The following is a 27,574-nucleotide window of genomic DNA, read 5'->3' as shown; positions in this document are numbered from 1 at the left end:
AGTCCTAGGACTGGATGGATCCCAGCAGGGAGTCCAACCACCTAAGAAAGGCCTTGAGAAGGGTGAACACACCGTGTTTTCCTGAAAATAAGACCTAGCCGGACAATCAGCTCTACTGCGTCTTTTGGAGCAAAAATTAATATAAGACCTGGTCTTATTTTACTATAATATAAAACCGGGTCTTTATAATATAATATATAATATAATATAATATAATATAATATAATATAATACCGGGTCTTATATTAATTTTTGTTCCAAAAGACACATTAGAGCTGATTGTCCAGCTAGGTCTTATTTTCGGGGAAACACAGTATTGTGATTTCTTCCCAATGATCTGAGTGTCAAAAGGAAAATGTTCCCTAAAGCTCAAAGGAAATGGCTACTATGATACAGAGGGATTATGCACGTTAAGCAAAACTGAGGTCTGCCTTCAGGCTTAGTAGACTCCAGCCTCATTCATCCCTTCTGTAGGGTCAGCATGAGCCAGAAATGGGCTTTCCGGCTACAGTCAGACGCGGCAAGCTCTGGAGGTGGCTGTCCATGTTTGTGGAGTTGGGTGCTGTCACAAGTGGGCATGTGATTGAACAGTGAGATTGGGAGAATAATTCATCTGCACGTTTTATATTTTGCTAATACAGCACCCTACAATCTTCATAGGCTAATAGGCTTGGCTGTGTTCCCAGATTGCAAAGGTCAGTGTGTGTGTGTGTGTGTGTGTGTGTGTGTGTGTGTGTGTGTGTTGTGCTAAGTAATTAAAACGAACCTCTTTGAGTGCTTAGAAGACAGCCCAAATTGTTCCAGGTGGATTGAAATGGGTACTAGGGTGACCAGTGTTTCTTTTCTAAATGAAAGTAAGGGAGGAACCCCAGCCCAGGTCAGTCTTTGTAGAAGCAATCACCTCTGGGGACTGACTCTGAAGCTTTCACAAAGTCCACTCCCCCACTCCCGGCAAGCAGGAGATTTGTCCTAAATTCTCCCATGAGCAGCTGTGGCCCTGGGAGTTGTTCTTTAAATTTTTACACTCCTTCTGAGGCCCCAGATCAAAGCCTTCCCTTGGCCTAAAGTCATCTGCTTATGCCCACCTGCCTTGGGCCGCTCACTTGCACCAAAGTTCAAGTCTGATAGGGAGAAACGCTTTGGAGCAAGCTGTTCAGTGACTCTGTAACCTGAGAGCTCTGTCGGGAGGTTTTGGTGAAAGAGGGCGTGGCCTACAAGTCCAGGGCAGTGATGCCCAGGGCACTCTTTGGAAGGGGGAGGGCTGGAGCTGAGGGTGTGGTGGAGGGAGTGTGGGGGCAGGATCAGTCCAGCTCTTCCCAGCAGTAAGGAGACCTGCAAGCCCCGGGGTGGCGGTCCTTCCACGATGTGGCTTTTCGCTCTAGGCCTGATCTCCCTCGCTGCTTCCACGGTTTGGGGTGAGTCCTTCTGAAATACGAGTAGCAGGGGCTCGCAGATGAGGACTTTGAAGAGTTCAGTTTCTTTTCCCAGTGATCATCAATCCAGATAAGGCCAAATCATGGGGGAGTTTAGCAGATTAAAATCGACTCTGCAGCCCGAGGCTGTGTGTGTCAATCCCAGCTCAGACTTACTAGCTGTGTGTCTTTAGGCAAGGTACTTCACCCTTCACCCTTCTGTGCCTCGATTTCCCCTGTCTAAAATGGGGTGACAGTATACCTCCCTCATGGGGCTGTTGTGGGAATGAAATGGGTTGGGTTTTTTTTTTCCAAAAGAGCATAGCACCTGGGATGGAGGAAGTGTAACCGAAGGCTCTGTAAAGAAAGGGGTTGTTTTCATGTGTTATGTATTAATAGAAAATGTGACGTCGGGAAGGCCAACAGATCAGGAGCCAACTACCGTTGAAAAAATAGTTTGTTACTCCCAGTTTCCACCAGGAGGGTGCACCCCACCATGGTGTAGTGTGGGGAAGTACCAGGTGAAAGAGAAGGCGGGGGGAGGGGAGGACTGTGGACAAGAGCCTGTATGGCGGCTGCCAGTCAGGAAGAGGTAAGCACGTTGAAGATTTGCAAACCAGCCGACTTCAATGGCAGTTGTCAGGTATCTGGCCCCGGAGTAATTACAGCAGGATGGTAGTGGCCTGGAGTGTGAGAGTCAGAGGAAGAAGGTGGTGGCAGGTATGGGCTCTGGCTGGAAGGGCAAGTTGATGATTATCTCTTGGCTAATTCTGGGAGGGGCAGTCCCTCCTGATTAGCAAGACTCCACATGTCAGTGCATCAGAATAAAGAAAATCAAGACGTGATTACTACGCGGGTGCAGCAAGGGACCTCAGAAGGCATCTGTGCCATTTTATAGACTGAGAAACTGAGGCTCAGAGAGGGAAATGTACTTGTCCGATGTCAACTGGAAAATCATGCTCTGGAACCTCTCTCTGGCTCCTGCATCCACACCCAGTGTTGTGGCCATCAGTGTCCTAATAGCCCAGAACCCATCTGGATTGTATATTCTTTCTGGTGGTTTACACTCTGTAAGGTCTAGAACTGAGTATAAGGGCAGCGTGAGAAAGGAACCAAATTAGGAGTGGAACATTCCCTAACTGCTGGTTACGCCCTGGCAAGGCCATCCCATTTCCATCTTTAGAAAGTCTCTTCTGGCTGCCTCCATTTCCTCCATTTTCTCATCTGTAAAATGGGTGTATTAATGTCTACCTAGCAAGGCTTTTGTGAAGATTAAATGAACTGGAATGCACATCTGGTTCCTAGGAAGTGTATAAACATTACGTGGAACATGAGTGGTGACTGCTGCTGGTACTATTGTTGCTTAGGCCAACTCACCCAAATGCCCACTTTTTCATCCTTGCCAGCTCGGCTGCGAGTCTCTCCATCTCCGTTGAAGGTTATCCTTGAGTTATAAAGGCCGGGCCTTTATGAAGCCTGGATTCTTCTCAGACTTTGTCATCTTCCCCTCTCTGACGGACTCGGCACTCTTGACACGCTTTTTCCCAGGGCCCACCTGATGCTCCCTTTCCCCCCTTCCCTCCCCCACATGGGTCTCTCCTCCCACCACTCTGATGGCTTAGTCCCAGCTGCAGCTTTCCCTGTGTGCTCTCTGCAGTTCTTTCTCTCCTCACACGGGCCCCCCGACATCACACACATCCATGGTTTGCACCTTCATCTTCAGGTTGATGATTTCCCCTGCCTCTCACCTGGCGTCCTCCAGGGCCCACTTCCTGTGGCGTCTTCTTACCCAGATACCTTACTGGCCTCTCCACTGGGTCTGTCTGAAATGGAGCAGAATCACAAGTCTGCTCTTTGTCTTCTCCTTCCCCTCCTGTGTCCCCCACCTCTGATCAGGGACCAAACCCTTCTTCAAAATTCATTATCGACGTCATTGTATTCAGTCATTAAATACAGTCCTTCTAATCATAGAAAAAGAATCTATGTTCAATGCAGAAAACTTGGAAAGCACAAAGAAAAAAGTCACTTGCAGTACCCGTTGACATCTGGATATACATCCTTCCAAGGAAGTCCATCTCCATGTTAGTGGTAATAGTTAGCAACCACAACGAAGGAAAACAACCTAAATGGCCACACGGAGGGATTGGTTATTAATAATGTGAGATGTGGATGCTGTTTTGTAACCTGCCTTTGAGTACAGTGTCTCCAGTGTCATTGGATGGTCTTCTGTAAGACCAAGTCTGGATTATTCTTTCTTGTTCTGGCCACACACTCTGAGGGAGCTGTTGACCTGTTGTCTGTATCTAAAGAAGGACAACGGGGAGCATGCCAGGCTAGAAAGCCTTTCTGATGGGAAGCGCTTTTAAAAACCGAGGCCACTGGAGAAAGACAAGAGGGGCTGTGACAGGTGGGCACGATCGAGTGTTGAAAGTTCAGGGTGCTCCGTAGAAGGTGGAACCAGGCCTGCTGTGGAAGCTGCGAGGAGGTGAGTTTCAGCTCAGCGAGGAGGAACTGCCTGCTCCACGGGAATAGAACAGATAGGACTCGGGGCCCAGGCCCGCTCCCCTCTCGATGACCCTGCGTAGAGCCACCAGAAGAATTTCTCGAAACTGATCGTGTCACACTCCCGTACTCCAGACCTGGTCACGGCTGCTCATTTACCCACTAAGTAAAGCCCAACCCCCTAGCGAGGTGTCCGAGCACCTCGCAGACATGAACCTCTCCCATTCCAGGGCTATTTCCCACTCCGCATAGATCCCCATGGCCTGAATGGGCCATTCGCTCTGCCTCGGGCAGGCTTGCCTGCTGGTGACTCAGAGCCTGGTCTCGGCACATTCTCCTCTCTGCTTTAGCCCTCATCCCCTCTGTTGCCTCTCTGCTCCTTGTGTCCTCCCCTGTGGCACGGCTCAGCACCAAGGTCACCGCCTCTGTGATGCACCAATCAGAAGGCCTTGCTCCCTCTTCTAACCCCTGTCATGCCTTCCTGGCACCTCTCCCTCGGACACTGACCACTGTCATCCCAGCAGTAGGGTCAAGCTTGTATGGGACTCATTCTTCCTCCAAGGCTCAGGCTTCTGAGAAGAGGGCCTGCCTCTTGTTCATGCTTCCATCCAGCCTGCAGCTGAGGGCCAGCAGCCTCATGGGCGATTGTTTCCAGAGGTTTCTAAGAGTGGAACCCGAATGTCTTGTTCACACCCAGCAGCTATCCTACTTGCACTTATTTTTCACTTACGCTGTCATACCCCCAAGTCCAATTTGCTCCTTCAGAGAGCCCTGTGAGTTAGGAAGGGGAGTTCACCTCACCTCTCTTTTAACGAAGAGGAAACTGAGGCCTGAGAGTTGAGGTGACTCGTCTAAGGTCACCTGCCAAAAGTGACAAGACCCACCTGGGATCCAGTTCACACCTTTCACCGCTGATGTGGCCTCATTTCCCCTCCATGTCCGCAGGGCACCCACCCTCGTCACCTGTTGTGGACACCGTGCAGGGCAAGGTCCTGGGGAAGTATGTCAGCTTGGAAGGATTTGCACAGCCTGTGGCTGTTTTCCTGGGAGTCCCTTTTGCCAAGCCTCCGCTCGGATCCCTGAGGTTCGCTCCTCCGCAGCCGGCAGAACCTTGGCTCTTCGTGAAGAACACCACCTCTTACCCGCCCATGTAAGCCAGGCAGTGGTTTGGCACCTCTCAGTGGGAATTTCTGCCTCTGAGGCAAGCAGGAAGGAGGCAGGCAGGCCTCTGAGTGGCTTACACTGTGTGACCATGGGCTAGTTCTCTAACCCGTCTGTGCCTCTGTTTTCTCATTTCTAAACTGGGGATGATAATAGAATGTGGGTCGTGGGGCTGCTGTCAGGATTAAATGACTTACTACCTAAGGAGTACTTCAGACCACGCTGCTGTGCTGGGAGGGCTCAGTAAATGTTACTGATTATAATCTCTGCCGGATCCTGAAGATCTGTTATCAGGTCAACCAGCACTGCTTGCCTGGGATGGATGGGTTGATGACCGAATCTTAGCATGGCAGGGCCACAAAACCCGTATAAGAATCACTCCCCTCACTTAGACTTGGCAGACGGGGGCCCAGAGCAGGGAAGGAATTCACCCAAGGTCGCCCAGCCAATTAGTGGCCGAGGTAGTTTTCCTGATGTTACCCTACAAATATTCCACCCTGACTTGTTGCAGTCCGCAAATGTCTGCCATTTGAGTGACTTCTCATGGTTTATAGAAGTCTCCCATGGACTGTGGACCACCTGGTTTTCCTGGTGAAGGAACATGATCCCCCTGCACCCACCATGGCAGCCCACAGAGAGCCAGGTTGCATCATCTGCAGGGTGGGGCAATGGCAGCCTCGTCTCACTGACCCAGTCCATCAGAAGGCTCCAGAATGGGGAGGTGCCAGGACTTCTCACTATATACTGTCCTGGGAGAACTTAGGGAGCCCCAGGCACCCCCACCCCCAACCAGATAACATCCGCCCCACTCCAAGCTCTTCAGGCTGGTACTTTCAGCTCTAGAGCTCTGATACAGGCCTAGAGCCCCCAGTTCAAGCCCCCACCTGGCTGCAGGAGGTGTCTCTGTGCTTACCTCTGGTTGAACCTCAGGACTGTTTTCTCCCCACCCTTCCCACCCACCCCTCCCAGGTGCTCGCAAGACGCAGTGGCCAGTCAGGTGATCTCAGAGCTTTTTACCAACACGAAGGAGAACATCCCTTTCAAGATTTCTGAAGACTGCCTTTACCTAAATATTTACACACCCGCTGACCTGACGAAGAAAAGCAGGCTGCCGGTAAGCGGAGAGTTCCAGCACTGTGGAATCTTCTGGTGGAGACCGGAAGAGGAGGAAGGCAGCTGGGGGTGCGGGTAGCACACCCACGGCTGTTTCAGGGGCCCAGGGCTTCCTTTACCCACCACAGCCAGGCCATGTGACCACAGGAATGATGGTTTCCCCTCGTGATGGCCGTAGGGCCTCTGGGAGACTTTGCTGTATATCTGTAACCCACACTCAATTTTTCCAAGTTCTCTCATGCCAATAGAAGGATAGGAATATTACTCTTAGTTGCTAGATTAGGAATCTGGTACCCAGAGAAGCTGAGGCCTAATTGCCAATAAAGGTAGAGCTGGAAGGAATCTCAGGGAGAAGCCAACAACCCAGCCCTTTCTTTACAGATAGGGAAACTGAGGCCCAGAGAGGCGAAGGTGAGGTCACCCTGTAGGGTTGACAGCACCAGAGCCAAAGTCTTCTGACCTTCACACCACAGACAGGGACATGGAGCCTGTGTGTGGTCTTTCTCAGCACCCGAAGATGGGGCTTTGACAAGTCCCAAGGTGCCAGAGGTGTGGAGGCAGAGCCTGGGGTAATTCAAGAAACACTTTCTTTGTCTTTGGCCAACTCTCAGGGATTTTCTTGTAGCCACTTTCCCTCCCCACCTGTCCTTGGCTCCGTTGATAACAGAAATGAGTCAGCATTTCTGAAATAAATAGAGATGGGGCAGGCTTCCAGGCTTAGGCTGGAGGGTTGGGGTGGGTCTGGTGGAGAGGGAGCACCCAACCACCTCCCAGGAACACCCCTGGAGTGATGCCCAGGGGTTGGGGAGGTTGTCCCTGAACTTGTGACTAGAAGCAGCACTGCACATACTTGGCTCAAAGAAGTGGGGACAAAGGTTCATTCATGCATTCATTCTTTTATTATGTACTCAGTGGCCCCCCATATACATAGCTGGACTTGGGGTTAGGAGAAAGGAGAAACAGAAAACTAATACCGCACAGCCCCTGCCTTCGCGGATCTTACCATCGGGGCTGCACAGACAGACCAGCTTCTTCAGCAAATCCCTGCTGCCCAGCCTTGGTTCAGCCTTAGCTCACAGGTGATGGAACTCAGTCTCCCTGCCCAGAGGTGGGCCGGGATCAGAGGTAGAGGAGGAAGAGGGGCTCTGAGAACCGAGAGGCAGGACAACCTCTGCTTATGGACACAGGCTCTGGCACTACAAGGTCTGGGTTTGAATCCTGCTTCTGCCTTTTATTGGCTGAGAGACTGGCTCGGTTTCCTTGAAAAGGGAGTAATGATATGAGTATTCAATGATGAATGTCACAGTGCCTGGCACAGTACACAAAGCAAGTACCCCTGACATGTTAGTTGGAGTTGTAGGGAGGGTCTTACTCTTAACCTAACAGCTGACCTCCTGCACCATGGCCTTTGGCTGCAGAGTGCTCGGTAGCTCAACATACTAACTCTGGAGCCAGACTGCGTGGTTTCAAATCCTGCTTCCACCACTTATTAGCTTCATGACCTAGGACAGGTTAGATGCCTCAGTTTTCCTGTCTGTTAAATGGGACAATAGTTGTCCCTACCTCATGGATGGTTTATTTTAAAGTGCTTAGAACAGTACTTGGCACATAGTTCTTGCTAAGAGTTCTTTTATTTTTTCGTTAACAAAACAATTACACTATTATTTTAGCCACTCTCACTTCCCTGCAAAGTGAGCTCTTGAAATGCAAAAGCCATTCATTGTGAGTGATGTCCACACTCATCCTCAAGTCTTATTTATAGACTCCTATAGGTTCTAGGTTCATGTTAATCAGATGACTGAAGACTTCTTGGAGGAGGTGACTTTTAGGCTGGGCTTTGGAGGATGGGTGAGATTTAGGGATGCAGAGGAGGGAGAGGGAAGGAATATTAGGAAGAGATACCACTGGCAGCATGTATGCTTCTTGAGATAATCACACACACACACACACGAGAGAAGTTGAATTCACCACACAAGAGGTAACTAAGATGACTCTGAAATTAAGGGATTGAAATGCAAGCAGAGTGTGCTGAGCTGGTGAGGGGTCCAGGCGACGGGCGTGTTGGGGAGAAGGCGACACCCTTCGCCTTGGCTGTTCCCACGAGGGTGTTCTCAGCGTGAAGAGCTTTGGGGGAGGCTGCCCTGGGGCCGGGGCAGCCAGGGTGCCCTGAGTGGGGTGGGGACCTGGCCCCAGCCGGGAGGATGGGGGCGGAAAGTGCCTGCCTGCTCCAGTTTCGCTGGAGACTGACGGGCTTCGCAGAACGGCCTCCTTGAGTCCTGGCCGAGAGGTAGGTGACCAAACTAGACAAGCTCTGGAGGTCCTTCCCAGCTCTGCTTCCTGTAACCGGTATGGTCCCTCCTCCCTGTCCAGGTGATGGTGTGGATCCATGGAGGTGGCCTGATCGTGGGTGGGGCGTCAACCTACGATGGGCGGGCCCTCGCTGCCCATGAAAACGTGGTGGTGGTGACCATTCAGTACCGCCTGGGCATCTGGGGATTCTTCAGGTAAGACAGTGGACTCTGCTCACTGCACATTGGCCCCTAAGCGAGGGTGCGAGGACCCCCCTGCGGTCATGGCAGCCCTCAGTCCCCTAGGCAGGCATCCAAATCCCTTCCTAATTGGGCTCCACCTACCATCTCATTTCCCAGCCACACTGGTCCACTTGCCTCTCAGTTTTTGCAGGTGTTCTTCCCTCTTCCTGGAATCCCTATTCTACCCGACAGACTCCTATTCATCCTGTAAGGCCGAACCCAAGTGTTACCTGCTCCGAAATGCTCACCTCCGTTTTACCTGTGCTGCTACAGCACATTCCACACCTCTGAAATGACAGCAGCACAGGAGTTAGAGCAGCAGTTTACACGTCTTACCTCCCATGGGAAAGGAAGGAAGGGGCAGACTCAGGGCAAGAGCTCAGTGAATGCTTATGGGAGATGGCACTTGGGAGGTTGTCAGAGCATCTGACCCCAGGGGACAGGAGGAATGTGGGGTCCACTCACCCCATTTCTGCATTTGGTACATGGATGAGTCAAGGCTAGAGTCTTCTCCATCAAGCCTCCATGGAGACAGGAACCAGGTTTCCTTAGGACACAGTTGCTGGTAGCTTTTCTGACGGCACCGGCCCCAGGACCTCTGATTCTGAGATGGCAGATGGGCCGGCTGAGGGGACGGAAAGACCTGTAGGGCTGGAGGAGGGTTTACCACGTCCCAGGATGGATCTCCTTCATTGAGACTCCTCATCTTTTGCACCCCTTTCTCTGCTCTCCATTCCAGAAACACTGCTCCATTAACTCTCCAAGCTTCCACTCGTCCCAGTCTCTCCTCTCCCCACACTAGTCAGGTTTCTGCTCCGACCACGCCCCTGGACTGTTCTGGTCAAGCTCACCAGTGACCTGGGCCCAACCTTGGCAGCATCCACACAAGGTCACTCATACCACGTGGAAAGGCTTCCTTCTCTGGGCTCCTGGCCACTCAGGACCACTGGGCGGCCCCTCCCCCTCCCCGTCCCGGCCCCTCCCCCTCCCCCATCCAGAGTGCTTCTCAGTCTGTGTCCACTGGTTCCCTCAGTGACCTCAAACGCACTTTCACAGCTCCCTATTTTTAGCCCCAGCCTCTCCTTTGAAACCCAGATGCACTCATTAGAGACCAGCTGCTGTCTGCCCTGGATGTCAAAGGGCACCTGACACTTCACATGACAGGCTTGACCCTTGACCCCCACCGCCCCGCCCCCGGAAGCGCTCCTTTCCCCACAGTGCATTCTGCTCGGCTGCTGGCAGCTCCATCCCTGCTCAGCACAAAAGCCTTGTGACAAGGCTGGACTCTTGTTTTTCTCACACCCCACCTCCAGCCGGCCAGCAAATCCTCTCGGTTCCACGTTTAGAATATAGTCCGAATCCAACCACTTCTCACCTCCTCCCTGGCACCCACCCTAATCAAAGCTCTCTGTGTCTCTCCCCTGGATCATCTGAATCGCCACTTACTTTCATCACCTTGCCACTTTTATACCATGTCTGATCCACATAATAGGCAGAGGGATCATTTCAGACAAACAGAACCATCTCATCCCCCTGCAGTGGCTTCCCACGTCACTCACAATGACACTGAAGTCCTTCCTGAGGCCCACAGGGCCCTCTCGAGCTGCACGTCCTATACTCACACGTTTGTTCACTGGGCCCCAGGGACTTGGCACTTGCTGTTTCTGCTGCCTGGAATTCCCTCCTTTGGATATTTGCAAGGCTCATGTGCTCGTTCATTCGGGTCTCTACTCACGTGTTGCTGCCTCGAAGAGGCCCTCCCTGGACATATGATCTGAAACAGAACCCCACTGCCCCACCCCTGCCTTTTCCCTTACCCTGTTTTATTTTTCCTGAAAGTACTTTCCATATATTCTATATTTACATTATGGCATTATATTCTATATTTACTTGTTTGTTTGTTCATGATCTATAGTATGAACTCTGCGTCGTTAGAGACTTCGCCTGTTTTGCTCTCATATGTGCTCCTGGCTGTTAGAACAGTGTTTGGCCCATAGGAGATGCTCCATAAATAGACGCCAGATGAATGCATGTAGAGCCCTGAAGAGAACAATGCTACAGGAGTGGAAGGCAGGGGGAAACCCCTGAGTCGGGGCCTTGGCAGGCCCACCCAGAGCCCCCAGCCCACTCTGTGCTCCTGAGAGCCCTGCCATGAGTCTCTGCTCCCGCCCCACCTGTCCTCTTCCTCACAGCACAGGGGATGAACACAGCAGGGGGAACTGGGGCCACTTGGACCAGCTGGCCGCTCTGCGCTGGGTCCAGGACAACATCGCCAACTTTGGAGGGAGCCCAGATTCGGTGACCATCTTTGGAGAGTCAGCAGGAGGTGAAAGTGTGTCTGTCCTCGTAAGTGTTCCATGCCCCGTGTCCTGCTGACGGGACCTGTGGGAGACCTGCCCATCTAGCTGTGAGCACCTGTATTAACAAGACCTAGAGTGAAGGCGGACCCTACTCTGTGCAAAATCAGGCGGTGGAGAGCTAATGGCCAAAGTCTCTTCGGCCCCCAGGAAGCCCAGAGCTCAGCGAGCATCCCGGGGCCACATAAGCTCCAGCCCAGCCTGCAGCATTCCTCCTCTCCTAACTTGGCGGAGCTTGCTCTCTCTTTTTCCTAATAATTTTTATGTTAGGACTCACCTGACTTCTCTTGGGAAGTAGGGGTGGGTATATATTATGAATAACAGCAGGTAACCAAGAGAGGTGGGCCGAGTGTGGTTGTTTTGCTTAAAAGCAGATCTACGTGTCAAGAGCATGTGAGCACTTAGAACAGTCAGAGGCCTCTCTGAGGGGTCTGGTGGTTTGTTCCCACCCAGGAAGGAGGACGGCAATCTCTGGGATTGAGGGATGGAGCTGGGCTGGGGGAAGTGGGAGAGAGGGAGGAGGGGTATGGCAAGCAGACACACCTGGGAGCCTGGTGAAGGGATTGCGGGGTGGTGAGGGGGGAAGAGACACTGAGAGAGGCAAAGACAGAAAGAAAACCAGGTTAGAAGGGGCTGAGAGCTGTAAGAACCCCTCCAGCTGTGTGGAATTGAGCAGGGATCAGTGCTATTACTACATTTTTATAGCATATTTGCTTTCATAGGTAAACACTCAGAGGTGACGTTTTATATTTTGTGCAATGGAGAAAAGGAAAAGTACAGATAAGCCCGAAGAAGGAAAAAAAGTCATCCACAATCTCATTACCCAGGGATCATCCCATGGGCATTTTACACTCATTTCTCTAGCCTTTTTTCCATATCTATCTATCTATCTATGATTAAAAACAAAACCTTCCTTAACATTACAACACAACACAAATATTTCCATAAGTATAAGTACTCTTCCATAATTATATTTTTTATAGTTCCACGGTATTCCATGGTAAGAATGAAAACTAGCTTGTTTACCCAATCTCATAATATTGGAACCTTGGGTCACTTCCATTTTGCCCCATTATAAACAGCATGAGAACTCCTAGAAATCATTGTGTACCTCTGTGATCACGTTTCTTAGGATGAATTCTTAGTAATGGAAATGCAGACTCAGAATGATATCTTTAAAGTTTGCTAGGAATTGCCAAATTGTCTTCCAGATACTTTTGATTGTTATAATCCTCACTTGCCTCATATTTCCTGTTCTGTTCCTCACTCTGGCCCTAGCTCCCTTCAGCTGAGGTTTTCTCAGAGAAACTGGGCCCCAGGGTCAGCCCAGGTGAGGACCTGTCCTGTCCACTGAGCTCAGAGTCTTCAGGGCAAAGGGCCACGGCAGAGCTAGGGAAGTTTCTGAAGACCCCCTGCCCCCCCATGAGCATAAAGTCTCTTCCTCTCCACTGTCCTCCCAGGTGTTATCTCCGCTGGCCAAGAATCTCTTCCACCGGGCCATCTCTCAGAGTGGTGTGGCCCTCACTGATGCCCTGGTCACGGAAGACATAAAGGCCACAGCTCAGGTAGGTCTCGCCCTGCACAGCCCCCAGCCCTTTGGCTTTGCTCCCCTGGAGTCTTCAGGGGCCTTCATTGCCGTGGGATCCAGCTGACATGCTCCAAGAATCACAGAAAAATGGCTGAGCGGAAGAGCAAGGAAACACCTCACCCTTCCAGTTTTACCACTGAGCAAATTGGGCCAAAGAGCAGAAGCAACTTGCCCAAGTCAGCAAGTGATCAGGGCAGAGCTGGGATTCAAGTTCATGACTCTGGACTGCCAGCATCGGCCAGTGTGCCCTGAGCACACTTCCCAGAGTGTACCAGGGTGGGGTGCTGGGCCAGACAGGGGGAAGGAGACTGCCATCATGTTTCATCTCTCTGAGGGTCTGAGTCCTGATGACCCCCCTTGCAGTCTATGGGCCTGGAGTGGTTCCTTCCTGGGGGCCTTGGGACTGGGGTGGATTCCTGGAGAATTTATTCATTGAGTCATTCGTTCACTCAACAAATAAATTTGATAGAGCCAGACATCTATCAAGCTCATGAAGCTTCCATTCTAATGGAAGACACAGACTAATGATTACATAATTACACAATTATAAAATGTCAACTGTGACAAGAACATAAGGAGAAGTACTTAATGTCATGACGGGGGCGGCGTTATCAGGAACAGCTTCCTGAAGAAAGTAATAAAGTTGAGATCAGAAGGATGAGCCATCATTTACTTGGTGAGGAAAGAGTATTCCAGGAAGTGGGAACAGCCTGTGCAAATGTCCTGTGGCAGGAGGAAGTATCTCATAGGCCAAAACAGAAAGAGCAGAGGGAACCGGGAGTCAGCTGAGGTGGGGCCACTGGCAGGGGCCGTGCTGGGTAGCACCCTGGGCAAGACTTTGTCTGTATCTGGAGATTGTTAGGAAGCCAAGGAAGGGTAGCAGTGGAGGCTCTGCTGAGGGGTGTCTGCCCACAGGGGTGACGTGAAGCTGTGAGAGTGCTTTTGTGGAGAGGTGGGAGGAGCAGCCAGACACAGCCAGTCTGGTAAGTAGCAGGGGAGGAAATGAAGACACCGAGAATTTTGAAAATTTTGAGAATGTTTTTTAGAACTCTTTGGTTGTAAACAACAGAGGCCCACTTGACCAGGCTTAAGTCAGGAAAGGACACTTATTTAAAAAAAAAACAAAACAGGTGGCAGAGATCGGACTGGATTTCACTACCAAACAGAAACAAGAAATTGGCAAAATGAAGGAATTTAAAACATTTTTCCTTGTTCTTGTACACCCCCCCTTTTTCTCTATTTCTCTCTTTCTCTTTCCCTCCTTCTCTCCCTGCCTTTAGCCCTCTCTCCCTCTCTCTTTGTCTCTCTACATCCTGAACATTGATTCTGTGTTAGACACGCTACCAGGCTCTGGGGAGCCTGTGCGCATTGTCCACGGCCCCGCCATCGTGGAGCCTGCCTTCTCTCCATTTCATCTTTCCCTCTGGCTGCAGTTCCCAATACTTTCCTGAGGCCAAATGCTAGTGAGTGGATGAGCTGAGATTTGAAACCAGTCAGTGTGATTCTAGAGTTCACGCTCTTAAGCCTCCTCCATCGTGCCCTTCTTTAGACATTCAGCTTTGGGATCATTTTGCCCATTTTAACAGAGATGAGGTAACTGAGACAGGGGTTGTGTAATTGGCACGACTGACACCCGGGATCCACACCTGCTGGTTTAGAGAAGCTTCTGCTCCCCCTGCTGCCTTTAGAAATTGAGGCTCAGATAGAATACCTCCAATCGATCCAGGGAAGGGACATAGCTCTTGAATTCTGCTGTCGCCTGTGATCTCTGCAGCAAATTGCTTCCTTCGCTGGATGTAAAACCACCACGTCGGCTGTCATTGTGCACTGCCTGCGCCAGAAGTCCGAGGACGAGCTCTTGGAGACGTCGCTGAAGTTGGTAGGTGCCTCCACTCTCGTGGCCGCACAAGGCCCACCTCCGTGTAACCCTGGCCCCGGAATAACTACCTGGGACAGTGTTTTGTCTCTCAGGAGCAGGGTCACCCCTAGCTCTGAATGGGGAATTTCTTGTTTTCTTTTTTATTATGAAAAATGTCAAATGTTAGCGAAGTCAAAAACTAACATAATGAAAACTAGTGTAATAATCCCCCAGCTCTGTCAAAACTTACTAGGCCCAGAGGTAACTACCATCCTGAATTCTGAGGATGGGGATACTAAGAACAAAGGCTTTCAGAAAGGTTGTCAACATTCATCTGTTAATTTAGAAATGATCAGTCATAACCCAGTGGCCCAATTTTCTAGATTTTTTGAGACTGTCTTGGTTGTGATTCTAGGATAACCATACATCCACTCATTCATCCGTCCAACCATCCATTCATCATCTTATTTTCATATCCACCTATCCATCCACCAATACATCCAATTCTTTGATATCCTTTCAGCAATCTAATATCAATTCATCCATAACTTTTATTCATCTATTATCAATCATTCATGCACCATCTAGCCACCATATATCTTCACTCCATCATCCATCTGTCTAAAATCAATAATCCATCCATCACTATATGCTAATTATCACCCATCTATCCACTTATCCATCCAATTCACCTATATTCCATGTATTGACTAAATCCACCCATCCATCCATCCATCCATCCATCCATCCATCCATCCATCATCAGTGTGTGGGGGCGCATGACAGGGAGGTGATCCCAGCATGAATTGGACGTGGAAGCACAAGGAAGCATCCCAGGAGAAACACACCCAGCACTTCGTGAATGAAGTGTGGTGGGAGGGCAGAGAAGGGGAGCTTTCCTTGTAGTCAGCAGGGATGCAAGGTGACATGTGAGGCTTGATGGATGGCTATGGCCTGGGTCATCACAGAAAAGCGACAGCAGGACAGACACCCAGAGAAAACACACCTGGGCCAATGGGAACTATTCCTTTTGCGACCGGAAGCTGGGAATGTGAGCCCAGGAGTCGCCTGAGTTCCTGGACTCTCTGTCTGGACCCTGGGCTCCTGAAGATACTCCTGGGTCCCGAGGGACAGGTCTCTACCACTGGACTTGGTGCTGTTTCCATGGGTTGAGTCCAGAGTGGCCTTCGGGCTTGGATCCTGGTTTCTCAGGCTCAAATAAAGTGACCAGTGTATTCAAAAAATTAAAACACAACTGTTTTCTAAGGCCTAGAAAGAGGCAAATTTATTCCATGTGGCACAAGAGGACCCAGTTTATAGGGGGAGAGTTGTTGAGTTGTTGACTTTGGGAAAACTCAGCGCTCACGGTACCCTTCTGAGGTTTGCTGAGATCATGTGGAAGTCTTTCCATGATTGTCCACTCTCCCCCAAACACACACACACACGCACACACACACACACACCTGGCCAGGAGAGCTACAACCCATAATGGAGGGACCCTACTGGTCGTTTTCTGCCTCCTGGTCAGACCTGTTAGCTATAGTATAACATTACAATCAGTGCAGTCTTGGAGCGCACACAACAAAGAGAAGGGGAGAATTTCCGTGAGGTGGGGTGAATTTCAGTGAGCTCGTATGAGGCAGGACTTGCTAATACAAGATGAGAAAATGCTTCTCAAAGTGCCTTAAGCAGAAAAAGGAATGTGTTGTAACAGAATCCTCAGGGAACTGGCAAGTTCCGGAGTGGATGGTTTCAGGCATGGCTGGATCCAGATGCACATATTATTAAGAATCTGTCTCTACCCCTCAACTTTTGACCTCTCAGTGGTAGCTTCACTCCCAGGCAGGTTTGTCCCCTGGGGAGGTTGAAGACAACAACAGCACTCTAAACATACATCCTACCTGCTTAGACACCCTGTTTCCCAATAATTCCAGCCAAAATTTTGGGGTAAAATCTATTGGCCTGACACGGGCATATGCCCACTCATGCATGCACTGATGTCTGTGGTCAGGAAAATGGGGTACGCCACGTCCTATACATATGCCTGGATTCATAGGGTGAGAGTGGGGAAGAGGGAGGTTCCCCCAAAGGAAACTTGGGGTGTCGTTGCCTGGGAGAAAAAGAAGAAGAAATGGATGGAGGGTAGGGCAGGCACAAACAACAGACATCCATCCTCTCCAGAGCTCCCCTCCCCCACCCCACACCTGCAGCCTGTGCCGTGCCCCGGGGAGCCAGTGACCTGCTGACTTCCTTTTGGCCCAGCCAGAGTGGCACCGGGAGGACAACCTGATACTTCTGGGTCAGCTTTGCTCCCAGGAAGCCTTCTTACCATATCCTCTGCCTTTGTTTTCACAGAAATTTTTCACTCTGGATTTACATGGAGACCCCAGAGAGGTAAGGACCTTTGATTCTAGTTTTAAAACTTGATATGTTTAAGCTCCAGCTAAGGAGGAATAAAAGAATTGTTCCTTGTGGACGCATAGTAACTCCTTTTGTTTAGATTACTGAAGCCCAGAGAGGGACAGTGTCTTGCCTGGGTCACACAGCCAGGAGGACCAGAGGTAGGACTGAACTCCTGGTCCATTGCTCCCTAGGCCCAGCCTACAGCCCTTCTCGTTTACATTTCCTGCTCCTCAAAATGCCCCAGCAGGCGAAGGCTGGACTGGAAACCACCAAGGGGCCGTGGAGGTACCTGGATAAAGTTCTCCAGGAGCTTTCATGAAGGAACCCAGATCTTTTCCTGGGAGTCTGCAGGGTGCATTGGCTGTGCAAGCGGCACCATTTGCAGGGCCGTCAGGGAGGGTGCCAGGAAGCTTAGCCCTGAGGACACCACCCTCCTTGCAGCCGTGCAGGAAACCGCCACAGCATCCCGCATCTCCTTCCTCTGCCCCTCTCGCCTCCCAAGTGTCAGCAGGTTCTGATGACATTACCTCGGCAACATCTTACTGTCCTGTCCTCTCTGCTCTCTCCCTGGGAACAGTACCTCTTACCTTAGAAGGCATTGTGAGGATTAAATGACATTCATTCATCCAGCAAGGATTTAATTAGCACTTTCTATGTGCCAGGAGCTGATTTTTGAACTGGGGACTATCTATACCAGTGAAAAGCAGACATACTCTCCTGCCCTCCTGGAGTGAGGAAAGAACACAATAAACAGACAAAATATGTAGTCTGTTTAATGATGGTCAGCATTACAGAGGAAAAGAAAGCAGGAAATGGGAACAGAGTTTGCCAGTGATTTGAATTTACACAGCAGGGTCGGGAATTGCTCCATGACAAGATGCCATGGGAGCCGAGGTCTGGAGGAGTGGAGGGAGCCAGCTGTCAGGAAAACTGGAGGAAGAGTGTTCCAGACAGAGGGAACAGCAACCACAAAGGCCCTGAGGCAAGAGGCCAGTGTGGCTGGAGTGGAGGGAGTGAGGGGAGAAAAGCGGCTTGAGGCTAAAGAGGGCGTGGGAGGGACGGGGCGGACGCTGTTTCCTGTTTCCCCTGGGAGCAGTGGCGCGGTATTCACCAGCGCAGAGATCACAGTGACTTCACAGAACTTAACCACAGGGAATCATGAGAGTCGACTGTAGCTAGAGAGATACTGCTAGATGTACACACACTTCACCTTGAAATATATAAAACCTGTATTTTTATAGTTTATAGAGCATATAAATATTAATGTAATATGTTTTACATAATGTACTTCTATGTATTTCAATCTGAGTGCGATTTTCCCCCATCGCTTTCCCACTGCTTGTCTCCTGGGGACTGGTTCTGCTCTCTGGGGTCACAGACTTAGGTGAGCCCCTTTCTTAGGACCCTGAGTTCTCTGGCCACTGCCCACGGGCACGCAGGTCTGTGGTGCTGGCCTCGAGCTCAGATGCGGGAGGTTGTGGGGGTGACCTGCCGTGGGGAGGCACACATTGTTCTACCCTGTTCCCCAGAGCCAACCCTTCCTGCCCACTGTGGTGGACGGACTGCTGCTGCCAAAGATGCCTAAAGAGATTCTGGCTGAAAAGGATTTCAACCATGTCCCATACATCATTGGGGTCAATAAGCAAGAGTTCGGCTGGCTTCTTCCGGTGGTGAGAATGTGCACACCTCTTAACTGGCTTCTCCTCCCTGCCCGTCACATGACCCTCCCACCTCTGGTCGCAGGATCTCCTCCCTCTCCAGACCCCCATCTGGGTCCAGGTCAGCTGTCCCCTTTGCATAAGCTGTCCCCTTCACATTTCCATGGAAGCCCTCTCTGGGATGGCCCAACTGTCACCTGGGTGATGGAGTGCTGGGGACTCCTCTCCCAAACTCTCCGAGTGTCTCCAACCCTGAAATGTAGGTGCCGGGAGGGCCTAGAGAGGTAATTATTGTGCAGAGGAGGAAACTGAGGCCTGGGAAGAGGAAAGAACTCAGGAGTAAGAGGAGGGGGTCCTGGGGCCCTGCAGCTTCTCCCCTTGTGCTTGGTGCTCCCCAGTTTCTCCATCAATTCGCTCTTAGTCATCAGATTGGAAAGATTCAGAGGAGCTTGCTTCCTCTTGAGGTCAAATTGACTTCTGAAGACTAGAAAGGGCTCCCTTCTGTCAAAGGGAAACCAAGCTGGGCACCAGTTGAAGTGTAAGGATGGGTTTGATACAGTGACACCACTATAATGGGGAAAAGATGCCGGGAGAACTGAACTCAAACCCTGAAACCAAAGGCTGGAGCCATTGGAAGTCTGGATGAGCTAAGGGAAAGCACTGCTGGGTGTGAACGGGGGTTGTCCTGTGACCAGGCCACCTGAATTTGTTACCTGGCACTCACCTGGAGGACAGGCAAACCTCTCCTGTCTTTATGGTAGGTTTTGAGTGGTTTGCTTTGAAGCAAGGTGTCCACTGAAGTTCAGCCATTATCCTCCCACAGGGACTGGGAGAGAGCGCAAGAGTTAGCACCTGAGGGTTTGCATTTCAGAGATGGTTTCCAGGTTCTTGAGGAAACAGTTTGGGTGGTAGAGTTACATCTCCATGGGCTGAGACAGGATTTATAATTGCAAACTGTTTGAATGGGAGGTTCGGGGACCTATCTGCCTATCGGCAGGTTTGGGCTGGAACAAACGGTGCATTCTGGCAACACGGAACTTTCTCAGGCAGGCATTTTAAGGGGGGCTGGGGTCGTTCTCGGGACCCCACCTAAGCTGCTAGAAGCCGTGTTAGAATTTGGTCAGGCCCCTTAGTGCAGAGGTTTGCATGCAGCTGTTTGTGCAGTCCTGTAGTTCTCACTTCAGAATGGCTTCAAAGGTTATACTGAAGGACCAAAGCTATAACGGCAGGATTTGGGGCTTCCTTGGTCATCTGAGACGGGTGGGGGTATTTGTGAGGTCTGTGTCGTCTGCCCCAGAGCCCTCTACTTCAGTAGTAGCCTGCATTAGATTGCCAAGGGCTTGGACAGCTTCTGCTAACATTTGCTTTATCCAGTATGCACTCCTTGAGTCTCTGGATATAAGTCCATTTGATTCATTGATGTTACCCTGCTCATCAAAGACCCTGCCTGTCAAGACACGACAAGTTGACCTCCAGCCTGCATTGGTTTGGCGGGTTGGTCAGGTGGTTCTTCCTGTCAATTACTCGTAATTCACAAATGCTAAACCATTCTTTGAACAGATGATGGGCTATCCTCTCTCTGAAGGCAAGCTAGACCAGAAGACAGCCACGTCACTGCTGTGGAAGTCGTACCCCATCACCGTAAGGGTCTGGGGAACCGCTGGCCGAGACCCACAGAGGGGTGGGGGATGGCCCCAAATCACAGCAGAATGAGGACTGGGGCCAGAGGGTTTTTGTCCCCATTTTTTGCCTTTCCCACCTTGCCACTAGGGGAGGGGCGGGGTTTGCCCGGACTTGAGAGGGTCACCTTTACCACAAGCCTTCCTCACAGGTCACTTTCACTCTTGCTGCATTTCAGAACATCCCTGAGGAACTGACGCCACTTGCCACGGAACGGTATTTAGGAGGGACAGACGACCCTGTCAAAAAGAAAGACCTGTTCCTGGATTTGATTGGAGACGTGGTATTTGTTGTCCCATCTGTGACTGTGGCCCGTGGCCACAGAGGTGAGTCCCAGCCATTGGAGGAGAGGAGTGGACACCAACTCTGCTCTCTGTCCCGCCCACCCCTCAGGATGGACACATCTATGGGACCTGCCGAAGGTCATGCCCCCAGGCCAGTTCCATATGGCCTGGGGTAGGGCACTGTCCTGGTTTGGTTTGGGCCAAAAGCAGACTCGGAGCAAAGGATCCCAATGCAGCTAGTTTATTAGTTTATTCTGGAGGTGATCCCAGAAAACACAGTAGAGGAGTGGAGAATTGACATGGGAAGAGAGGGGAGCTACACTGACTAGCAAATCCCTACTGTGGACAACTAGAGCTGGGGAGCAGTGGGAACCCCTCAGAAGACGGGCCTCAGGGTTATCCTGAGCAGCAAGGGAGCTGGGGGATTTATCCGCCATCTCCACGAGTCACTGCTTGTTCCCCAGGGGTGGTGAATTCCCTAGACCTACTGCACATATGGGCAGTGCGGTCTCTGGGGGCCAAAGACCGCAGGCAAAAGAGCTAGAGGCGCCAGAGGTGAAGTCAGGCGGGCGTCCTTTGGGAATATGGTGAGGCACCGACCAGCGTCAGTCACAGGCTCCTGGCCTGAGATGATGGTGGTTTGTGAGGCTAGAGAGCTAATCCTGGAAGATGTGTCTTGGAAGGTTTCCAAGGTCAGAGCTAGCCGTAAACTAGTTTGCTAACCAGTAGAGCTGCGGAAAGAATGAAGCCAAGCGGAGGAGGATTGTCCGGGACGAAGAAAGCCCAAAGGAGTGAGCAGTGCGAAGAGTGGGGGCAGGTGGTCTAGAGAGGGGCTATGACTGTGACCGGCTTTTGTCCATTCCTGTGTGTGCTGGGTCTACATCGGGGCCTCCCCACATTGACCCAAGGCTGTGTGGCTGGGGTGTGAGGTCAGGGATGGAGGAACTCACCCAGAGAGCAGGGCTCTCCTTCTGGGTCCTTCCTTTTCGAGGAGCCCTCCTTCACCTAGTCCGTGAGCCAGGAAATGGGTCTCTGGTCCAGGCCTCTTTCTCTAACGGTGCTGGAAGGGTTTTAACATTCAAGTCTTGGGGGTGGCCGGTTAGCTCAGTTGGTTAGAGCGTGGTGCGAATAACACCAAGGTTGCTGGTTCGATCTCTGCGTGGGCCCTCCTTAAAAAATAAATAAATAAATAAATTCAAGACTTTATAATAAAAAGTTGCTACAGCTGACCTACTATGTTTCAAAACACTCAGTACCGTCAGGTACTTGCTAGTTACTGCTTCTTCCTCTTGAGGGTCCTGATGAAAGGGTCAAATCGGCTCTTTCATAAACTTAGTCCTGCCTGTTGCTATGTATCTAATTTGTGGTGTCCTTTTATGCATCCTTTGCTGGTCCCAGCCATCCGGGATTCATGTTTTTTATCTGATATCTCCTGACTTTGAGTTCTGGGTCTTTTTACCAGGACTGCACAGATTTTATCAACACTATTCTTTCATGTTTTGCACGTCTCACTCTCTTTTTGATTAAAAAAAAAGTTTTCTGAATATAATATTAATATCTTACAGTTGTGGAAAGTTTTGAAAATATGGGAACACATAAAGAAGAAACTAGATATTGCTCATAATTCCTCTGCCCGAAAGTATCTGCTATAAATTTTGATGTATTTTCTTCTAATAATCTTTCCATGTCTCATATATAACTTAAAAATTAATTTTATATTGATTTTGTTCATAGACACTTTGTTGTAGGCATTTCCTCAATGTCCATAAAAATTCATCAAAAAGCATCCATTAGTTCATGGATTAAAATTTACTTTAGTAGTTGTCTCATTGGATATTTAGGCTGGCTGCTTATATTTTGATGCTACAAAAACCATTTTGCTCATTCTTATGAGCATAAATCTTTATCCAGGTATGTAATAATTTTCTTAGGATTGGTTATTAGAAATGAAATCTCTGACCTGGGCCACAGGAGCATTTTAAAGTTCTTAATGCTGACTGCAAAATGGGTTTCCAGAGCATAAGAGTGTGGATTTCTTAACTCTATTGCTTGGTATACTAAGATTAAAAAAAAAATAATAATGTTGCCAATTTCAGAAGCCTTTCCTCCACAACAACAAAACAACAAATCACACTGTCATATTTTGCATAGTTTCAATTACTATCTCTCTTTCCTCTGCTTCTCTTCTTCTTCCTAATTGTTATTCTCCAAATCTATGCCCTACTTTCCTTTGAAGACTTGTAATTGTAGGAATTTTACCAAGCTCAGTGGTTTAAGGCAGAAGTCAATAACAGAAATAATAAAAATAATCAATAACATCATCAACATTGGGGCAGCATCCTGCCGAAAGTAAGTTCTCATTCACAAAAGGTCTTTCCTTTATGGCTGCGTTCTGAGCTCATTTCTAAAACGTCTGAGTGGCAGAGGAAAGGTGGCAGAGGAAAGCTCTGCTTGCCCTTGAAGAAGGGGGTTGGACCCACAGAAGATTGCTTTTCCCAAACAACACCTCTTGCGAAACCAAGGGTGCAATGATGGGAGGTGAGGGAGGCCGTCACACGCATTATTTTATGTCCTCCAGCTGGGATGGCGTATATCGTTAACCTATTTGGTGGATAAATATTTAATGGTGTAAGAAATGGTGATAATCACTACAAGATAATGTGTACCATATCATCCCACTTTTATTTACACAGAAGGGACATAATGCTCAAATAGCAACAGTGTTTTCTCTGAGTGGTGGGATTATAAGTGATTTTTTTGTTCATTTTCCTTTCTTCTGCATTTTCCAAGTTTGTTGCTGTACCCGAGGGGTCCCTAATGGGCTGCGGGTATTCTTCCAAGGAATGAAAAGTAGTCTGTTATCAATGAAATGCAGTCAATGGTGTGTGTACCGGTGTTCTCTTGTGAATGCATCAGTAGGCAAAGGGCCCTATAATGTTAGTTATTTTGAGTGGATTTACCCAAGGTTTCAACGTTCATTCATTCATTTATTCATTCATTCAGTCTTCGTGCATGCATTCATTCAACAAGTAGCTGGCTCAAATCCAGTGCCACCAGCTCTTCACGCTCAGGCAAGTCGCAGAACTTTTTCAGAAACTGTTTCTTTATTATGCTGATAACCAGGGGTTTCCTGCATGGCCACACAGGGTCCAGCACACAGTTGGGACTCACATGGGCCGTTGCTATTAATATTATTGTTGTGTCCTCAGGACCCAGGTGTACCACTGGTCCCTGAGTGCTCACGCCCCCGGAGACCTTGACACCATCCAGGTATGCGTCTGGTAAAGTGAACTGTGTGTGAATCGTGTCTTCTCAGATGCCGGCAACCCCACCTACATGTATGAGTTTCAGTATCACCCAAGCTTCTCGTCAGACATGAAACCCAAGACGGTGATAGGAGACCACGGGGACGAGATCTTCTCAGTCTTCGGCGCCCCGTTTTTGAAAGGTGATGGCCCTTTGGTGACTATACGCTTGGAGTTAGGAAATCTGGGGTCAAAGCTCAGTTTGGGGGAGCCAGTTCCTCCTTCTCTCCAGGTCTTAGTTTCCTGAAGTCACTATAACAGGTTGAGCTACAAAGGTTCCCACCTTTCTCTTGCTTTAGCACGCATGATGGAGAATGTGTGCATGTGCCCTATTCCTGGTCTCTGACAATCCAGACCTGGACATCAGTAAGCCAGGTGATAAGATCACCTGCACGGCCCTGCTCAGAGGCTAGAGTGCCACCGGTCACTCCCCACTCACAGGAGCACATCAGAATGTAAGAGTGAGGTCAGAATTGGTGTCAACCTTGAGTCAGGGCTAATGTGTGTCCCTCTGTCTATCTACCCCGCCTTCTATCTACCAATCATCTATCATCTAAAGCTCGTATCTTCTTAAATTTAATATATTCAGGAATATAATATTTTAAAGAAAAATGTTCACAAACAGCAGTTACAGGTGACTTGTGTGTGCCTTACCTCAGGGCTGTTTGGGACATGCCAGTGCCTGTGACCATTTCCTGGACAGGTGACTTCTTAGGGTCATTGCAGCTCTGTTTTGCAGACTCTATGAAGATGTGGGTGGGTGAAGGAGACTGAGAACAGACACAAAGGGGGGTGATCCTGGGAGGTGGGGTGGCTGTGGCGGAAACGCTGCGGTGTGGCATTGCAGTCCTAAAGGGGGAGGGGTGGCGGGCACAATACACAGGGGAGCCAGCTCATGGATTGACTGACTGCAGTCCTTCGCTGAGTCCGAGATGAGTAACTCTCCAGCTAAAAGTCCACATAAATTACCCAGGATCTTCTTAAAATGCAGCTTTTGACTCAGCAGATCTGGAGTAAGAGCTGAGATTCTGAATTGTGAACGAGCTCTCGAGGGATGCAGCACCTGCTGGCTGGTAACCACACTTGGAGTAGAAAGGCTTTTTCTCTTCTTCCCTCCAGAGGCTGTCTCAGAAGAGGAGACCCAACTCAGCAAGATGATGATGAAATTCTGGGCCAACTTTGCTCGAAATGGGTGAGCAAAGATGGAGCAGGATTGGGAAGGGGCAGGGCATATCTGTTGGAAAGGGGCAGCTTCTAACACTTGACAGTCAGTCACCGAGCCCTGGGACCTCTGACATGATAGCTCTCTAAAAATGGACCAGAAGATGGTGAGCTCCCTGCCTCTGGAGGCAGATTGAAGCTACGAGATCCCTGCAAACCTCAGAGAATTGTTGGGGCCGCACAGTAGCCTTGGGGCATTTCTATTTGATTTTTTCTGTTCCCAGGAATCCCAATGGAGAGGGGCTGCCCCATTGGCCAGAGTACGACCAGAAGGAAATGTACCTACAGATTGGTGTCACCACGCAGGCAGCCCAGAAGCTGAAAGACAAGGAAGTGGCTTTCTGGACTGAGCTGCTCACCAAGGAGACAGCGAAGAAGTCACCCCAAACGGAACACGTTGAGCTGTGAATGAGAGGCCCTGCCAGCCTTGACGATCTAGGGGAACTTCGATGGGTAATTGTACAGAAGGTGTTTTGGAGCCAAGGAGGCGCCTTGTTGTGGAGGCTGACGAGTAATCTGGTGGCCGTGGGCAGAGGCTGTGGAGCGGGAATTGGCCTCACTTTTGGAAATAATGTTCTTTTGGTGACCAAGTCAGTGTCTGTGTCTTGAGCTGGAGACTAATTCATCCTCCTCAGAGGGAGAAGGATGAAGAGAGGGAGTACCACGGGCAGAAGGTGCCTCTGGCGGGATGGCTGGGAGAGTCACCTTATCATTTGTCAAGCACGTGACCTTCCCCTGAGAAAGGGCTCAGGCGGGGAGTCCTAGGTGCAGAGAGAGAAGCCCCCAGGGCATGTGGGCACTGAGCGTAGAGAGGATATGAGCTGGGCATGGACAGTGTCTCCTACCCTATTTAAGCTAGAAGGGCACCCCCTCTACATATGGACCAAGAGAGGGCAAGGAACTGGCTCCAGGTCGCCCAGAAATCATTGTCCCACCTCCTGGAGCAACACGGAGACCACCTCACCCCTAAGCTGGGGTTCTTTCAACCGAATGCCTGGCCGTCCCCAGACTGACCCTCAGCAGGAATGGCCTTTCCCTCTTGACCTCTCTACCGCCTGGCCCCCTGTGTCGGCCGACAGTGGCTCACCACCCCACACCCTGGCTCCAGGGCTTGAAACCGACTGTATCGAACTTACATTTCCCCCCCATTTAGGGCAGCCATGGGTGGCCTGGGACTTTGACAGGGGAGTGGAAGAGAGGATGCTCTTCTAGAGCTCGCCATCTGGTCGTAACCACCACACACGCATCCCCTGGGTGACAGATACAGCCTGTTCACAGCCAGCATTTCCTCTTAGTCTTCTGACAAGCCTGGAGCAGGAAGGTGGTTGTTTTCAATTAGGCTGAGGCTCAGCGGGGAGAATGTCCCATCCAAGGTCACACGGACGGTTTGACAGAGCGAACACATAGGAGTAGGTGTCTGTTTTCAGATCCCGGTGTCCGTAAGCAGTTCGGTCCTTGTAGCCATTAGCTGCTTTGTGTTCATCGGTACATTGGCACCAAGAATAAAAAGGAAGGTCAGTTAGCCAGTGAGCAGAGGCGTTCCTTCTAGACGGTGAGCTCCTTGGGGTCAGGGCCAAGCTCAGGTTCATTTTCATGGTCCGCTAGCAAGTGTTTGACAATGGGACTGGATAGACGGACTGACAGAGGGACACTGGATGGGTCTTTCCAAGGTGGAGGTGTACAGCCGCCTTTGGTCATCTATTGATTATACCTTTGACTCCTATAATGATAATAGTTACTGAAAGTTATCGAAATGATGTGTCTTAATAATAAATTACTTTGCATATTAATACAAATAATCTTTAGCGCAACCCTATGAGGTAAGTACTTGACCGCAACCATATGATAGGCTTGAGAACAACACAAGGTTCAAGAAAAGTCAACTGGGAAGTGACAGGTAAGACAAGCTACATAATTTGCTGTGCAAAAAACAAACAAACAAAACCCCAGCACACCTTATTTTTTAAAATTTTAAGAATTTAAGATGATGACAGCAGAACATTAAAGCCACCGTGGAGCCTGGAACCCTTCCCAGAGCAGTGTTTGTGTGTGTGTGTGTGTGTGTGTGTGTGTGTGTGTGTGTCTGCACAGGTGTCACATCCTCCCATGCAGCCAGCCCTAGTGACAGAGCTGGGATATGAACTTCGGCAGTCTGGCTCCAGAGCCTGAATCCATAAGTGCAGAGCAATCCTTCCTTCCTGCCGTGCACATAGTTTAAAAATCCTTATCTGTGCTTATCCTGATATCTAATTTCACCTCCCCGTTTGGCTGATGGTTCTCTGCTGCCCTCTTGTGGACAATTTCTATATAGCCACCCCTGCTTCAAGGATGGAGCCAGGAGGAGGCCCAGGCCAAGACGCCCAGCAAGGTGCCCCAAATACGGTGTCTCCCCGAAAATAAGACCTAGCTGGACAATCAGCTCTAATGAGTCTTTTGGAGCAAAAATTAATGAGACCAGGTATTTTATATTATATTGTATTATACCCGGTCTTATAGTAAAA

General features: G+C 49.9%; 1 protein-coding gene across 1 annotated transcript; it reads left to right on the top strand.

Annotated features, from left to right (window-relative positions):
* The first annotated feature begins 1,283 nt into the window (after positions 1 to 1,283).
* CES1 (carboxylesterase 1) lies at positions 1,284 to 25,664 on the top strand. Its single transcript, XM_033129073.1, has 14 exons — positions 1,284 to 1,415; positions 4,860 to 5,064; positions 6,045 to 6,189; positions 8,559 to 8,692; positions 10,912 to 11,065; positions 12,537 to 12,641; positions 14,439 to 14,543; positions 16,878 to 16,916; positions 18,455 to 18,595; positions 20,144 to 20,224; positions 20,442 to 20,589; positions 23,864 to 23,995; positions 24,972 to 25,044; positions 25,298 to 25,664. The coding sequence occupies exons 1-14, from the start codon at positions 1,364 to 1,366 to the stop codon at positions 25,479 to 25,481; spliced, it is 1,698 nt and encodes a 565-aa protein (XP_032984964.1). The 5' UTR covers positions 1,284 to 1,363; the 3' UTR covers positions 25,482 to 25,664.
* Positions 25,665 to 27,574: the final 1,910 nt, after the last annotated feature.

The sequence above is a fragment of the Rhinolophus ferrumequinum genome, chromosome 15 (assembly GCF_004115265.2).
Source record: "Rhinolophus ferrumequinum isolate MPI-CBG mRhiFer1 chromosome 15, mRhiFer1_v1.p, whole genome shotgun sequence".
Classification (NCBI taxonomy): domain Eukaryota; kingdom Metazoa; phylum Chordata; class Mammalia; order Chiroptera; family Rhinolophidae; genus Rhinolophus; species Rhinolophus ferrumequinum.
Note: the sequence above shows the minus strand (reverse complement) of the source record. Positions and strands in the feature narration are given on the sequence as shown.

What these genes read in the sequence shown, in the direction of transcription:
- CES1 (XM_033129073.1), top strand. Translation starts at nt 1,364, where the DNA reads ATGTGGCTTTTCGCTCTAGGCCTGATCTCCCTCGCTGCTTCCACGGTT. An exon ending in CGCTGCTTCCACGGTTTGGG is followed by an intron (nt 1,416 to 4,859) that starts GTGAGTCCTTCT and finishes CCATGTCCGCAG; the next exon opens with GGCACCCACCCTCGTCACCT. An exon ending in GTGAAAGTGTGTCTGTCCTC is followed by an intron (nt 11,066 to 12,536) that starts GTAAGTGTTCCA and finishes CTGTCCTCCCAG; the next exon opens with GTGTTATCTCCGCTGGCCAA.